We start from the raw sequence: 14945 nt of genomic DNA on the forward strand, positions 1-14945 counted from the left end.
ATGCTGTCTACCTGTCCAAGGACAAATTTTGACATCGCTCCAGCTAGACATCCTCCATTGCCTCATTCTGGAGCTTGTGAGTTGCTTGGTGATGAGGGCTGAGCATGTCTCTGTTCAGCTGCGGCTAAGTTGGTGAAGCCATAATGGCTAAGCCGGGCTTTAGCTGGTCTTCTAATAAGAACCGAAGACGGATTACAGCCTTACAAAAGCTGTCCAACAGACACCTAGAGAACCCTTCTTTTCGCCGACCAAACACATCTTCACATCATTGTCTCTGACTTCCCAGCTCCATCTTTCCACGACTCTCCAGAAGCCGGCACCTTCGACTTTCCCTATCACAGCTTTTTATAGCTCTGCACTTCCGAGATGAAACTCACCACCCTCTCCGTCGTCCTTTCTAGCCTGGCTGTTGCCTGTGCTGCACCATACGGTAGCGATAATAGCTCAGACTACTTACAGAGAGAGGCAACGCGCCAGATGGACTTTTGGCAGCTACAATACAACGGCTACATGGATGGAGTGCTTCACAGTCGCCAATCTGGTTGCACACCAGACAACCTTCTCTACCGCAAAGAATGGTGAGTGAGGACACAAGTCTGCACTGAAGACAAGCTGACCTAGTGGTAGGGACGCACTCACCAAGGAAGAAAGACTCGGATATATTGGTGCCGTCAAGAAGCTCATGGAGCTGCCTTCTCGGAGCCCGCCAGACCAGGTGCCAGGAGCGCGCAGCCGCTACGATGACTTCATCGCGACCCACATGCAGTATGCCACCGCAATCCATCACAGCGTAGGATGCCCACAGAACAGTTCAAGATGGTTTTTCAAGCTAATCACATGGTGTCTTCAGGGTCTGTTCCTCACGTGGCACCGCTACTTTACCTACCTCTACGAGCTTGCTCTGCGTGACGAGGCCGGCTATAAGGGGGCGCACCCTTACTGGGACTGGACCCAGACTTGGCAAGACTGGCGCAAGTCGTCCGTCTTCGACGGTTCGCCATACTCGATGGGCAGTAACGGCAAGGCCATCCCCCACGGCCCTGTCAACGACACGGCACTGGGGTCTACCCGCCTGCTTTACCCGGGCACCGGCGGCGGCTGCATCGAGTCCGGCCCATTTGCCAACCTGACCATCCATCTCGGCCCGGTGGCGCTCCTGCCCACTGGCAAGAACAATGGGTTCAACTACAACCCGCGCTGCCTGATCCGCGATATCTCGCCCGAGTGGAGCAAAAACGCCAAGCCCACAGACGTGGTGAACGTCATTTCCGCATACAGCGACGTCCAGTCGTTTGATATCGGGCTCGAAGGGCTGAATGGCCTGCATGCTGCCGGTCACTTCGGGGTTGGCGGCATGATGGCTGACCAGTACGCGAGCCCATGTGACCCGGCATTCTTCCTCCACCATGGCATGATTGATCGAGTGTGGACCTTGTGGCAGAGCCAGGACGCCCATAACCGCACCTACCAGACAGGGAGGACTGTTACGGCGCACAACAGTAAGTAGCTTCCTAGGCGATGACGCTTGTCCTGTCCTTGGTGACTAACCGAATTGTCAGACCCTCCTAGTGCCAACGCCACCCTCGACACTATCATGGATTTTGGGATTCTGGCGCCCAAGCAGCGACTGGGTGACCTCGTCTCGACTGTTGATGGCCCCTTTTGCTACCAGTATTTGTAGGGGATTGGAATTAAACTATCGTTCCAAAGCATGGCGTTTCAAGAATTAAGGTTGGGATAGGCTTAGTATTAACTATCTAAGCTATTTTGCTTAAATCTTGATCTTAAATCCAAACCACTTCCCACCAAGACAGCTTGTGATGCAAATAAATAGCCGAGGCCAAAGGCGACAAAACCCATAAGAAGACCACTCAGAGCTTGAGTTCCTATTTTCTCTATCATTGTGCCACTACTGGGCATAGCGATCAGTAGAGAAAGGCTGATAACAAAGTTCATGGTTCCTAGGAAGTGTTCAGAGAGTGTATCTCAACGAAGGAAGGGAACAGGTGCTACCATAGTATCGGCCATAATCCGTTATAAGAAGCTCGCTGAATCTATATAATGGCCTGACCATACTCAAGAATTACAACCAGAAACCGCTTCCTGTTTATGACTAATCACGGTCTAGCAATTTCGCCCCGTGTTTCTCCTATGTAAGAATTATCACCAGAAACGCATTGCGTTTCTCGTGCCATACTAATGAAATCATAAAACCTAAAATATAAAACGCATTGTGTTTCTATTACCTAACCCTTATTAAGTTTAACTTAACTACTTTAGACCTAAAAAAAAAAAAAAAATTGTTTTTTTTTTCTACTAGTATTTATATATTTATTATATTTATATAACGTAGTTGATAAGCAAGTTGGCCAGCATACTGTGCAGCTAATAATAGCTTACCCTATAGCATTCTAAAGCTTAAATAAATTAGCTAAAAATTAAATAATACTTTTTCCTAAAACAGTATAACGTATACGATAAGCGAGCGGGACGGACAAGCGAGCGGGACACCCCACTTTTCACCTTAAAGGTAGTTTTTTAAATAACTCTTAAAAGTCAAATTTAAGCTTAAAATAACTAAAAGCTTTATATAATATATTTAACTATATAGACTTTATATAAATAATAAAAGAAAAATTCTTTTTAAATTCCTTATAGAGTTATAATAGAAAGTCTATTCATACTGTATAATATCTTATATTTTAAGGTTTTTTATATAAAATAAAATAATTAAAAATCTTTAAAAATTATATCTTAAAATAAATAACTATATTAAGTTTTAATATAGTACTTTTAAGTTCTTAGCTATTTTAGTTAAGTGTTAAAATGCTATAGGGTAAGCTACTTTTAGCTGCACAGTATACTGTCCCGTTCGCTTGTCTGTCCCGCTCGCTTATCGTGTACGTTAGTTAATATTATTAAGAAGTATTTTTAAAAGATTTTTAAGTATTTTAGTTTATATAGAAAACCTTAAAATACAGTGTATTTTACAGTGTAAATAGACTTTAAAGTTTATAGCTATATAGGATTTTTTTAAAAATCTAAGAAAATTAGTATAACGTACATGATAAGCATGTGAACCATCCAAGCATGTGAACCACTTTTCCCTCTTACACCTAACTTTTCACTTAATCAATTGATTTATCAACCACCAAGCATGTCAGACCCAAATTACGAAGCTAGAATACTTCTTGCCCTTCAGGCACTTCAAACTAATCCTAAATTAAGCCTCCGATGCGCTGCAGATATATATAAAGTTAATCGCATAACCTTAAGTCGCCGACAGAATGGTCTCCAATCTCGACGCGATTGGATTCCAAAATCACGCCGTTTATCAAATCTAGAGGAAAAGATTATAGTTCAGTTTATTCTCGACCTAGATATGCGAGGATTTCCTCCCCGACTGCGTGCCGTTGAAGAAATGGCGAACCGACTGCTCGCTGACCGCGATGCGCTACCTGTCGGCAAGCGCTGGGCTCATAACTTCGTCAAGCGGCAACCAGAGCTAAAGACGCGTTTATTTCGGAGATATGACTACCAGAGAGCCAAATGCGAAGATCCGACTATTATTCGTGGCTGGTTTAGGCTTGTACAGAATACAATTGCAAAGTACGGTATCCGATCAGATGATATCTGGAACTTTGACGAGACTGGCTTCCTTATAGGCATGATTGCAAGCGGAATGGTTGTCACAGGCACAGACAGGCGTGGACGACCTAAATCAGTGCAGCCTGGAAACCGGGAATGGATTACGGTCATTCAGGCGATTAATGCGGCAGGCTGGGCGATCCAGCCGTTTATCATCGGTGGGGGCCAATATCACCTCGCCAACTGGTACCGAGAAAGTAACCTCCCGGGCGATTGGGCTATTGCGACAAGCCAAAATGGCTGGACCGATAACGAGATAGGACTTGAGTGGCTAAAGCACTTTGATCGGTGTACAAGCAACCGATCAGTTGGTTCCTATCGTCTTCTGATCCTCGATGGCCATGAAAGTCACCACTCTGTTGATTTTGAGAGATATTGCGAGGAACATAAGATCATTACACTTTGTATGCCACCTCATTCGTCTCATCTACTCCAGCCTCTTGATGTTGGGTACTTTAACCTACTTAAAAACGCTTACGGTCGAGAAATTGAGCATTTGATCAGATGCTCTATAACACATGTTTCTAAGACCGAGTTCTTCCCGGCCTTTTATGCCGCGCATCACGCTACTATGACCGAAAAAAATATCAAGTCAGCCTTTAGAGGAGCCGGGCTTGTTCCTTTAGACCCAGAAAGTGTGGTCTCAAAGCTTGATATGCAGCTGCGGACTCCAACGCCTGCTGAAGAGGTCGCTAACCCTTCAACCCCTTGGGTCTCAAAGACGCCAAAGACCGTGCTTGAGGCTGGCTCTCAGTCTGAATACCTTGAACGACGAATCAGAAGACATCACAGTAGCTCTCCAGAGTCAATTATTGAAGCTATAAAGTCTCTAGAGAAGTCAACAAAGGAGTGTATGCATAAGATTACCTTACTGACGGCCAGGCTTGATGATGTTCAAGAGGCAAATAAGATACTAAGCCGGTGCCGAAGGGCAAAAAGAACCCGACTACAGAAGGGAGGAGTAATGACAGTAGATGAAGCAAGGCAGGCAATTGATCAGATGGATGTTGATGCGCAGGTAGTTGCAGAATCGTCAAGAAGTAGTGGTCAAAGAAAGTCGGTCGGACCGGGGGTTCGGCGCTGTGGAGTGTGCGGTAAGCCCGGACATAATGCAAGAACGTGTCAAGTAGTAATTGGGATGTCTGGGGAAGAATATAGTGAGTAGTTTTAATTGATTAATTGATTTGTTGTGTTTTTATGATGATATCTACCTATATGGTGTAAGAAAAGTGGTTCACATACTTGGATGGTTCACATGCTTATCATGTACGTTAGCTTACTTTAGGACTTATATATATGCTATTTAAATCCTAGCTATTTTAAGCCTAATTTAAAATTTTAAGAATTATTTAAAAAATAGCTTTTAAGGTGAAAAGTATGCTGGCCAACTTGCTTGTCTGGCCAACTTGCTTATCAACTACGTTAATATTTACTCTATTTTTACTATCTTATTTTTTTTATTATATTTATATATACTTAGTTGTAATAGCTAGCTCCTCTATTTATAAGTAATTAAATTACCTTACTTTACCTTTAATAAAGCTATAAAAGTTTAAAAGGCTTAATTTTTACTATAATTTACTGGAAGTAGCTATTATATATATTAAATATAATTTTACGTTAACGTACATGATAAGCAGAACTTATCGTGGGGTCGTTTTGCGGAGTAATTTCGGGAAATCGTATGTGATTACACAACTACCATCTGATAAGTGCCCGGCGCCGCGCACGCGAATATCTCGACGGCTAGGAGCCAAATCGATGCAATTCCAGGGCTGGAGGACTGCTACGCTCTGGCGGTCCGTTTGGTTCAAGAGCGACGCTGTATAGACGAGCGGGCGCTGAGATATTTGCGTGTGCAGCGGCTGGGGGCCAGGCTTCGCTGCAAAGACTACGACATAGCAATGCGCTGATCCTGCTGCTCCTTAATATGCAAAAAGAAAAAAAGACAATTAATAAAAAAAATACGCCTTCTAGATAGATAGATAGATACGGACTAGTTACTGCTATAAATATATAAAGATCCTACCTGACGGCCAGCTTACCGTCGACGAGGGGCGGTCCGCCTCCTCCCTAGCCGAGCCCAGCGCCCCCGATGGCCCTGGCCCCGAGTCGGCCTTGGTCCCGGCCCTGGGTCATCGGGCACGGGGGTCCCTACCTGTACCCGTATCCGGCCCTGGCCCTGGCCCCGCCGGCGGCGCTGTTTGAGCTCGTCGACGAGCCGGTTCAAGCTCCGGCCAGCGCGTAAGAGCTCTAGCTCTGCAACTGCCTCCTCCTCGCTCTTGCCGGACGCCGTGCGGGCCAAGAGCTCGTCCCAGATCACCTTCCGGCGACAGAACTGCACCCTGACCCCGTTCCCCGGGCGCCAGCGGCTTCCCCACGTCTCTTCTAGCACCCGTACGGCCGGCTGACCTGCAATCCCTTCCTCCCATTCCTTCCAGACATCCCGCACTGTAAAGACCTTGGCCAAGGCTGCAACGACGGGCATACCTGGTCCTGGAGGCTCTGGAGCCGGAGCCGGAGCCGTATTGAAGTTCAGGGTAGGGGCTGTCGACGGCGCCGGCGCCGGCGCCAGCGACACTGCTGGCCCGGCTCCAAAGTGGCCAGTAAAGGTGACAGGGACCTTGCCTTGGAGGAGGGCATCGAGGCCGCCCTGAATTCCTTCTAGCCGAGCCTCTAGCCGGATGGCCAGCCGCTGGCTATTCTGTAAGATGGCCTCGCGTGTGCTCTCTAACACACCGCTAAGCTCTGGCAGCGCGCGTTGTACGAGCAGGCTTAACGGCTCCGTAGCCCCTACCGCGTCAGAGCGAACGGCGACGGCGAACTCATCCCATTCGGGCCCGTTAAAAGGGGCATAGGCAAAGAAGGGTAGCGACGGATAGCGAGGCTGCAATACAGCCAGGTCCTGTAACAGTACTATGCGCAGGCGCCGCATAAGCTTAAGGAAGCCGTCGGCGGCTAGGTCGTAGTCGTCGAGGCCACCTTCTGCCCAGCAATGCCGTCGCGCGCGAGCCTCAAAGCGAGGCTCCCACTCCTCGATCCACGGCCAGAGCTGCTTTTGTAAGACATACGGGGGCTCGTGGGCCGCACGCGCGAGGAAGTAGTCCCCGGGTGATGCCGAGAAGCCGGCGACAATACGCATGAACTGGCGCGGTAGATGCGTAAGATAGGCCTGGCAGAGCACGCTCTGGTTCCAGCGGCCGGCCTGCGAGATCTGGGCGAGCGACGTGCCGTGGGTCTCCGCGTCCTGGGCGCCTACCCTGCGCGGGAGGTGCGTCTTCTTTGACGCCATAAGGCCAGCAGCACCGAAGATACGCCAGGTCTCTTGTAGCTGCGTCGGGTACGAGAGCTCCTGCTCGCGGTCCGTCCGACAAGAACCTTGATCCGATACCAGTCCTGGCGGCGCCGGAAGGACGGGGACGGCTCGCCGGCGACGTGCCAGCGCCAGAAGAAGAGCTGTGCTAAGGCCCCTTGCGTACAGAACAAGGGGTCCTTGTGCCGGAGGGCACCCATGAACTCTTTCTTTGCCGTCTTGTTTAGCTTACCGTCTCGCAAAAGGGTAACGAGGCAGCCACAGGGGGTCGGGCCTTCTGAAGACGGATAGTCGAGTAGAGACAGGTCTGCAAGCTCCATCTTACGGCGGTTTTCCCCCCGTAAGAGGTAGTAGTGGCCGAATAGGAGGTCAACTCGCGTACGGAGGTTTTGCGGCATGTATGCGGCCCCGCTGAGAAGGAGATCCTGGACTCGGAGCCATTCGTCGGGTGAATAGCCGGCCTGGATCCCGTCGGTTCCGCGGTCTTTAAAGGAGGCGCGGTCGTGCTTCCCCCGCTGCCGGCCGCGTTGCTCAAGGAAGCCTCGTACGTCGGCGCCCCGGGGGGTTTCCGTGTTTGCGTTGCCGTGGGCTACCTGGAGCCGCCAGAGCTCGATAACGGCCGCGATATAGGCGTCGATAGTGCCCCTCGTAAGCAGAGATCCTTCGGTAAGGTCTGCTGCTGCCGGCGCAAGGGCCGTGGGTGGCACGTAGCCCTCGCGGTCGTCCGCAAGCAGCTCGGCGGCCTCGGCCAGGGGGACCTCTAGGGCTTCGGCTAGGCTTTCGGCCTCTGCCAGGGCCGCGGCCTCGAGCTGCTCCTGTTCGAGCTGCCGCCGTAACTTTACAGCCTTTCCTTTGCCCTTGCCCTTACCCCGTGCCCGTGGTTTCTTTTGCGGCGGGGCAACGCGTCGTAAGAGGATATCCTCTTTGAGCCACGCTGCTAGCTTGTCTGGAGTTACGAGCTCGCCGTCGGGCCAGCTATAAAGTGAGCCGTCTGCCGCAGCCCGAGGTGTACGGCACCAGGCCTATAAGTCCTCGTCTGTTAGCCGCCCATGGGACTCTACGTAAAAAAAAAAGAGACAAAGGCAAAGGGGAAAAGAGAGGGCGGCGGCCGGGGGAACGCGCCTTCCACTCCCGCTGCTTCGCAGCATAACTCCGTGCCGTGTTCGCCGGCTGTTCGTCCTTCTTCGCCTGAAGGCCCGCCCTCCGGGCGGCACGGGCACGCTCGTCTGCGGCCGTGTACGAGTCGTCTGCGGCCATCTCGGTCGATCAAGGCCTTTCTACGTGGTGTTTGTTTCCTGTCTGGGGCCTGATAAGTTGCGGGGAACTTATCAAAAGCACTTATCAGGCGCCGCGCACACGATTTCACGGGCCGCTTTTTGCGGGGGATAAGTCGTCACGTGGTCTAAGCGAATTACGACGTAATTGCGGGCACCATCGATAAGCGAAATGGTCAGATAAGCGAAATGGTCACTTTTCCCTCAACCTCTCCTCTTTCTATTTGATTACTTATTTCTCAACCACCTAATATGCCGCAATCAATTAATGAGGCAAATATCATTCTTGCGCTTCAAGCCTACCAGAATGACCCAAAATTGAGTCTTCGACGCGCTGCAAAGATCTATAAAGTTCGCTATAGTAACCTCCTTAACCGATATAATGGCATTCCTGCTCGACGCGATATAATGCCTAATTCACGCAAACTATCTGATTTAGAGGAAGAGACTCTTACTAAGTTTATTCTCGACCTGGATTCGCGAGGATTTCCCCCCCGGCTATGTAGTGTGAAAGAAATGGCTGATCAATTACTTGCCGACCGCGACGCGCCACCAGTCGGCACGCGTTGGGCTTCAAACTTCGTCAAGCGACACCCAGACCTTAAGACGCGTTCTTTTCGGAAATACGACTACCAGAGAGCCAAGTGTGAAGATCCAACTGTTATCCGTAACTGGTTTACGCTTGTGGCGAATACAATCGCGAAATATGGCATCCGATCAAATGATATCTACAACGTTGACGAGACTGGCTTTCTTATGGGCATGATTGCAAGCGGAATGGTTGTCACAGGTACAGATAGGCGTGGAAAACCAAAATCGGTGCAGCCTGGAAACCGGGAATGGATTACGGTCATTCAGGCGATTAATGCGGATGGCTGGGCGGTCCAGCCGTTTATCATCGGTGCGGGCCAATATCACCTCGCCAACTGGTACCGAGAAAGCAACCTCCCGGGCGATTGGGCTATTACAACAACCCAAAATGGCTGGACAGATAACGAGACAGGTTTAGAGTGGCTAAAGCACTTTGACCGGTGTACGACCAATCGATCAACTGGCTCCTATCGTCTCTTAATCCTTGATGGGCATGAAAGCCACCACTCGATTGACTTCGAGAGATATTGCGAGGAAAATAAGATCATTAGGCTTTGTATGCCACCTCATTCGTCTCATCTACTTCAGCCCCTTGACGTCGGATGCTTTAGCGTGCTCAAGAATGCTTACGGTCGAGAAATAGAGCATTTGATCAGATGCTCTATAACCCATGTTTCGAAGACTGAGTTCTTTCCGGCCTTTTATGCCGCATTTCAAGCCACTATGACAGAAATAAATATCAAGTCGGCCTTTAGAGGAGCTGGGCTTGTTCCTCTTAATGCGGAAAATGTGGTCTCAAAGCTTGATATGCAGCAACGGACTCCAACGCCAGTTGAGGAGATGGCTAGCCCGCCAACACCTTGGGTCTCAAAGACCCCAAAGACCGTGCTTGAGGCTGGGTCTCAGTCTGAATATATTGAAAGACGAATTATAAGGCATCAGAACAGCTCCCCAGAGTCAATCCTAGGCGCTCTGAAGTCTCTTTCAAAGGGAACAAAGGCAGTTATGCATGAGGTTACCTTATTACGGGGTCAGGTCCAAGACCTTCAACAGGCAAATGAGGTATTAAGCCGGCGTCGGAGGGCAAGAAGGACCCGACTGCAGAAAAGAGGGGTAATGACAGTAGAGGAAGGAAGGCAAGTAGTTGATCAGATGGATGTTGATGCGCAGGTAGTGGCCGAATTATCCCGAAGTGGTGGTCAAGGAAGGTCGGCGCGACCAAGGGTTCGGCATTGTGGTATATGCGGTAAGCCTGGTCATAATGCAAGAACCTGTTAGGTAATAATTGAGACATCTGGGGAAGAGTATAGTGAGTAGTTTTAATTGATTAATTAATTTGTTGTGTTTTTATTCCGATTTCTAGTTTAGAGGTTGAGAAAAGTGACCATTTCGCTTATCTGACCATTTCGCTTATCATGTACGTTAAGCTTTAAATATATATTATAATATCTAGGTAAAAAGTATAGTATTATTAGATCTACTTAGTACAGCCTTAAGCCCCTTCTATCCTTATTAAACCTCCTAGATCTAAATACCTTAGCCCTACTCTTCTATTCCTAATTGTCGAGTACCCCAAATTGTCGCATACCCCTGCCCACTTCTCAAGTACCTGTCTATCTCCGGTTTATTCCCTTCCAATCCGTATTTGGGTGATTGATTTGTCCCATTTCGATCGACGATCTGCACGCGCGTCATATGCGTGTGAAGGAGGTTAGTCTAGCTCATAATATTCAGCTTCAACTAACGGTTTGTCCTCTAGATGCTTTCGAGATCTTCATCATCAACGGATAAAAACCATCAAGATATAGTCGAGTCAATCGCGGCAGTGATATTCCTCGGCACACCTCATCGTGGTAGTGTGAATATTGCGGCTATGGGTGAAATCATCCGTTCACTTGTCAGCACGTTCGGAATTCCAACAACGCCAGTCGTTTTAAATTCTCTAGGCTTGATGAATACGGACCTCGAACAGGCACAGGAGGACTTCTCTCGACTTTGGCAGAAGCATACTTCAAAGTCAAGACATTCCAAGAAGGGCTTGTTCTCGCCCAGTTAGGACGCAAGGTTGTTCCTGAATATTCTTCCATAATTGGAAATGACCGAGAGCATGCCGAGACGCTACAAGCTGATCATATACAAATGTGTCGATTTGCCGATATACAAGATCCTAACTACCTCAAGGTGGCTGGAGAGATCCGCTGTATTTATCTCCCGCTCATGTCATTGAACCAGCCCCGGCCACAAATTTCCCAGAAAGCAGAGAATTAATACCGAGTGACGAGAGTTGATGCGTTATCGCAAGGCTCCAAAGATAGTTTCGATCGCCAACGCTATAAGGCCTGTCTTGAATCATTGTGGCTTCCAGCCATCAATAGGCGATGCGATAGTTTGGAAGGCCCTGCTGAAGAGACATGTGACTGGCTCTTTGAACATAATTTATATCAAGATTGGCTAAATAGCCAGAACCTTGATAAGCATCAAGGACTTTTTTGGATTAAAGGGAAACCAGGATCAGGAAAATGTTAGAAAATCCGGGAATCCCCCTTCCCTTCAGGATTCAGACTGTTAGTCTGAAAGTCCTAGATTTAAAGTTTAAAGTCCTAGATATAATTATATAAACCCGAGAATAACTCTCAGCTTAATTGAAAAAAAGAAATAACCAAGTTTTATAAAAGATACATTTTCACCTAGCACTACTGCATAATATAAACAATAGAAAATCAACATTAATCAAAGAAGCATTCCATCGATCAACCCTCAGAGAAGGGAAAGCCACGTCGTGTCGAACTGCAGCTTTCTTCTTCAACGGCCGAGGCGAGGAACTTGAGCATTCATTCATTGCACTTCTTCGATCGATTCTCTATCAACTTTTCCGCAAAGATTCATCTGTATTTCAACAATTCCAGGAGTATTGCTATGAAAAGATCAAATCAGGAGGGGCTACTTCATCGAAATCTATTGTTTGGCAAGTAACTGACCTCAAAGCTACCTTCGAGTCGCTAATCATGCGGCAAACCAAGAAAAGAATCTTCATCTTTGTTGATGGTTTGGATGAATGCGATTCTGGTAGTGTACGAGAGGTAGCATACTTTTGGCGCAAGGTCACCAAGTCAGCTCATGCTGCGGGGGTTGATTTAAACGTTCGCTTATCAAGTCGATATTTCCCATCTGTCACTGTGAGTGACTGCCCCCATATCATCGTGGAGCACTGCAATTTCTGAGATATTGAGACATACGTAACACAGAGGTTCGAGATTGCAAGTTTCGGTCAAGAGGCACAGTGGCAAGGTTTGAAGGGCGAAATCATAATAATGTCAGCTGGCGTATATCTACTTGAAAAAGAGGGCTGGGAAAATCCCTCAAGGTCTCGAGACTCCGTTCTCTGGGATGCTCAAGACTATCAGTCCGGAAAATAGGGAGGCAACTGTTCGAGTATTTCAATGGGCAACACTGTTCAGAAGCGACTTCGACTTCATGAGTGGCATCACATTATTGGATTTATTCAGACCCCTCGCCGCATACTCGGTTGCGATAACCTTCATTAACCGCCACTTTTCGACAATTTAGCCACTACCCATATAATAATATCCACCTAATTAATTACTTGCCTTACTTCCTTCACTATAGTTAGCTCTCTTTTCTAGTCTAGACTTTTTGCCCTTTAGCGCCAGTTACTAATAGATATCCACTACCTTGAACTAGAAGCTCAAAGTGATGGAAAACTATTAAGCATAATATTTAAGTATATATTAAGGTCTTTTAAGTCGGTTTGTATATTACTTAATATGTTCTTATTCCTTCTTGCAGTGATATTTATGTTATGAGGTATAGACCTTGCTCATAATCCCAGGTATTACCTGAGAGCTCACAAGCCTCCCAGGCATACCCAGCCCCACCTTATCCCTATTATCATAGCAGGACAAGCTTAGGTACGAATAGCTTCAATCTTCTATATCTTATAGTCGAACTATAATACAAAATACTGCCATTTAATCTGTAAATGTATATTTAGATCCGGATTAAAGATAGGAAGTTCATTCCTATCACACTAAGCAGCTATCGCAGCAGGTAATCTTAGTACACTTAGGCGATTTGTAATGTAGCAATTTGTAATAATAAGACCTGTTGGTACTTCTATTACTGCATAACCTAGGCAGCGGTGGAAGTACCCTCCATTTAGTGCATTTCAATTGGCTATGACTTCTCGTCGCGACCTCCTTGGAGGCTTATGAGTTCTCAGGAGGTAGTGAGCTAAACAGATTTTCGTAGTCATGACTAGACCTCTTGTATTTTATGATCATCTAATCGGGAGTCCAGCATCCACATTACATGCTGAGAGTAAGGAAAGCCAATCACGGGCTGGGTATAAAAACGAATCTCACGTACGTGCCTCTATTTTACAAACTATCCCCTTAGTAGGTATACCCCTTCAGAGCGGTCACAACAGGTGAGTCTAACCAATCAAAATATGCTAATCAGGCAGTACGCATCAAATGCGTACAGATAGGCCCTGTAGTCACTAATCTGTGAACTTATCTACCTGCGATGAAAGTCGAGCTATTACAGGAGGGTGACAAGTCTTCTGACCCTATACTAGGGCAAGCTCTTGTGGCTATATTGTACGTGGGGTCAAGTGGGGCGAGAGAACTGCTGAAGGGCTATGCCGACTAAAGGGATAGCCAGGATCAGATTAGCCGATCAGGGCACTTTCAATACATCCATTATATGCTACTATCAGAGAATCAGCGCACCATATGTTAGCCTTTTTACAAACCTTAGCAAGACGTCCTATAGTAGCTAATTAAAAGATTTTATAGTAAGTGACATATTCAGAAAGGGAACCAAAGGCCCTAGGTATTATTTGCAGGTAATTCTGCCAGAATCACTGATATAAATGAAAATGAAAGAATGAATGAAGTTCATGACGCCCAGGCTATTCCCAAAAGGGCACTCTTGCTAAATTACATACACTCTTTATATCAATCTCCCATGGCGTCCTAAAGCCCGTTCGTAACTCCAGGAGGGAATCAGCACTTAGGTTTTCAGCACCACAACTAAGATTTCTTATCTTATATAGTTCTTTCCGGAAGCTTAGCCATTGGAAAACATGAAGCTATTTTGTTTTTAATGATTAGATCCATATTTCTGTTGTAGCTGCTTGTTAAACTCAAGAAACAATGCCGTCACCGCTCGACCGTGACGATTTCCCCTTATGGATTAGTACAGTTTTTAGAGAGCATGTCGATTCCCCAAATTGGCTAGCGCAGATAAGCTCCGGATGACAGAGTTTATTCCTTGTTCGAGGAAAGAGAAAACAACCTTGGTCCATGGCCGTTTTCGGTTTTGATGCAAACCCTGTCAAAACCCCGGCTGCAGCCATAAAAGCCCCTCAGCACAGACTGATTACACAGGGTTTAATGGCGGGCAGCTGGCCACGTAGCGATGGAAGCACAAGGCCATCGGGAGTTCAGTGGCACTTATAACAGACTGACAAGCGCAGGCAAGCAACTTAAAAGCGGCTCGGCGAGTCATTTAGTGGTGCGAGAGGACAATTGCGGCATGGCAGTGAGGAGAACCGAATGGGCAATCATTGGCTGTTGTATGTTTCCTCAATTGCGAGGTGACACGCTTTACCCCGCAAACCATGTTAGCATCAAGTTGTTAGGCAGATCGGCCCGCTCCGCGAAGACAATTAAGACCTGTCGAAGGAACGTGTATTATGGATTCGCCCTCAAAGAAAAAAGCCTCCGACTGCATTGCAGGCATTGGTGTTTCCTGTCTCGCTTCATTCTGAATACCGACGAATGACGAGTTGCTTTGTGTATGGTGGTGTGGTTGCGCCATTTTCTCAACCAACGTAGCCGAAGTTTCCTCCGCCCATTGCGGCATGAGCTGAGATGGCTAGCTGTAAGGTTGCAGGACTTGTTCCCAATTGTCGAATGTTCAAAAGAGGCCCGAGCGTTTGGTCTGAGCAAATGCCCTTTTTCCGTCCTTGCAGCCTTATGGACCTTGGCATTGTGGATTACCATGTATATCATTCTTAGTGGGGCTCTGATCGCAACAGCGCATCCACGATTACTTCTTTTAAGATAATATTTAAATTCCTTAAAATAGTTAAT

The 14945-nt window shown here is 47.3% G+C and overlaps 2 protein-coding genes across 2 annotated transcripts; both read left to right on the forward strand.

The window, feature by feature from the left end:
- Positions 1–366: 366 nt before the first annotated feature.
- Positions 367–1681, forward strand: FOBCDRAFT_204389 (uncharacterized protein; the record flags this gene model as incomplete). Its single annotated transcript, XM_059609119.1, has 3 exons — positions 367–578; positions 628–1499; positions 1560–1681. The coding sequence occupies 3 exons, from the start codon at positions 367–369 to the stop codon at positions 1679–1681; spliced, it is 1206 nt and encodes a 401-aa protein (XP_059465423.1).
- Positions 1682–11831: 10150 nt separating this feature from the next.
- Positions 11832–12242, forward strand: FOBCDRAFT_204390 (uncharacterized protein; the record flags this gene model as incomplete). Its single annotated transcript, XM_059609120.1, has 2 exons — positions 11832–12002; positions 12072–12242. The coding sequence occupies 2 exons, from the start codon at positions 11832–11834 to the stop codon at positions 12240–12242; spliced, it is 342 nt and encodes a 113-aa protein (XP_059467602.1).
- Between the last annotated feature and the right edge of the window lie 2703 nt (positions 12243–14945).

Source organism: Fusarium oxysporum, chromosome VII (genome assembly GCF_013085055.1).
Source record: "Fusarium oxysporum Fo47 chromosome VII, complete sequence".
In the NCBI taxonomy this organism is placed as follows: Eukaryota; Fungi; Ascomycota; class Sordariomycetes; order Hypocreales; family Nectriaceae; genus Fusarium; species Fusarium oxysporum.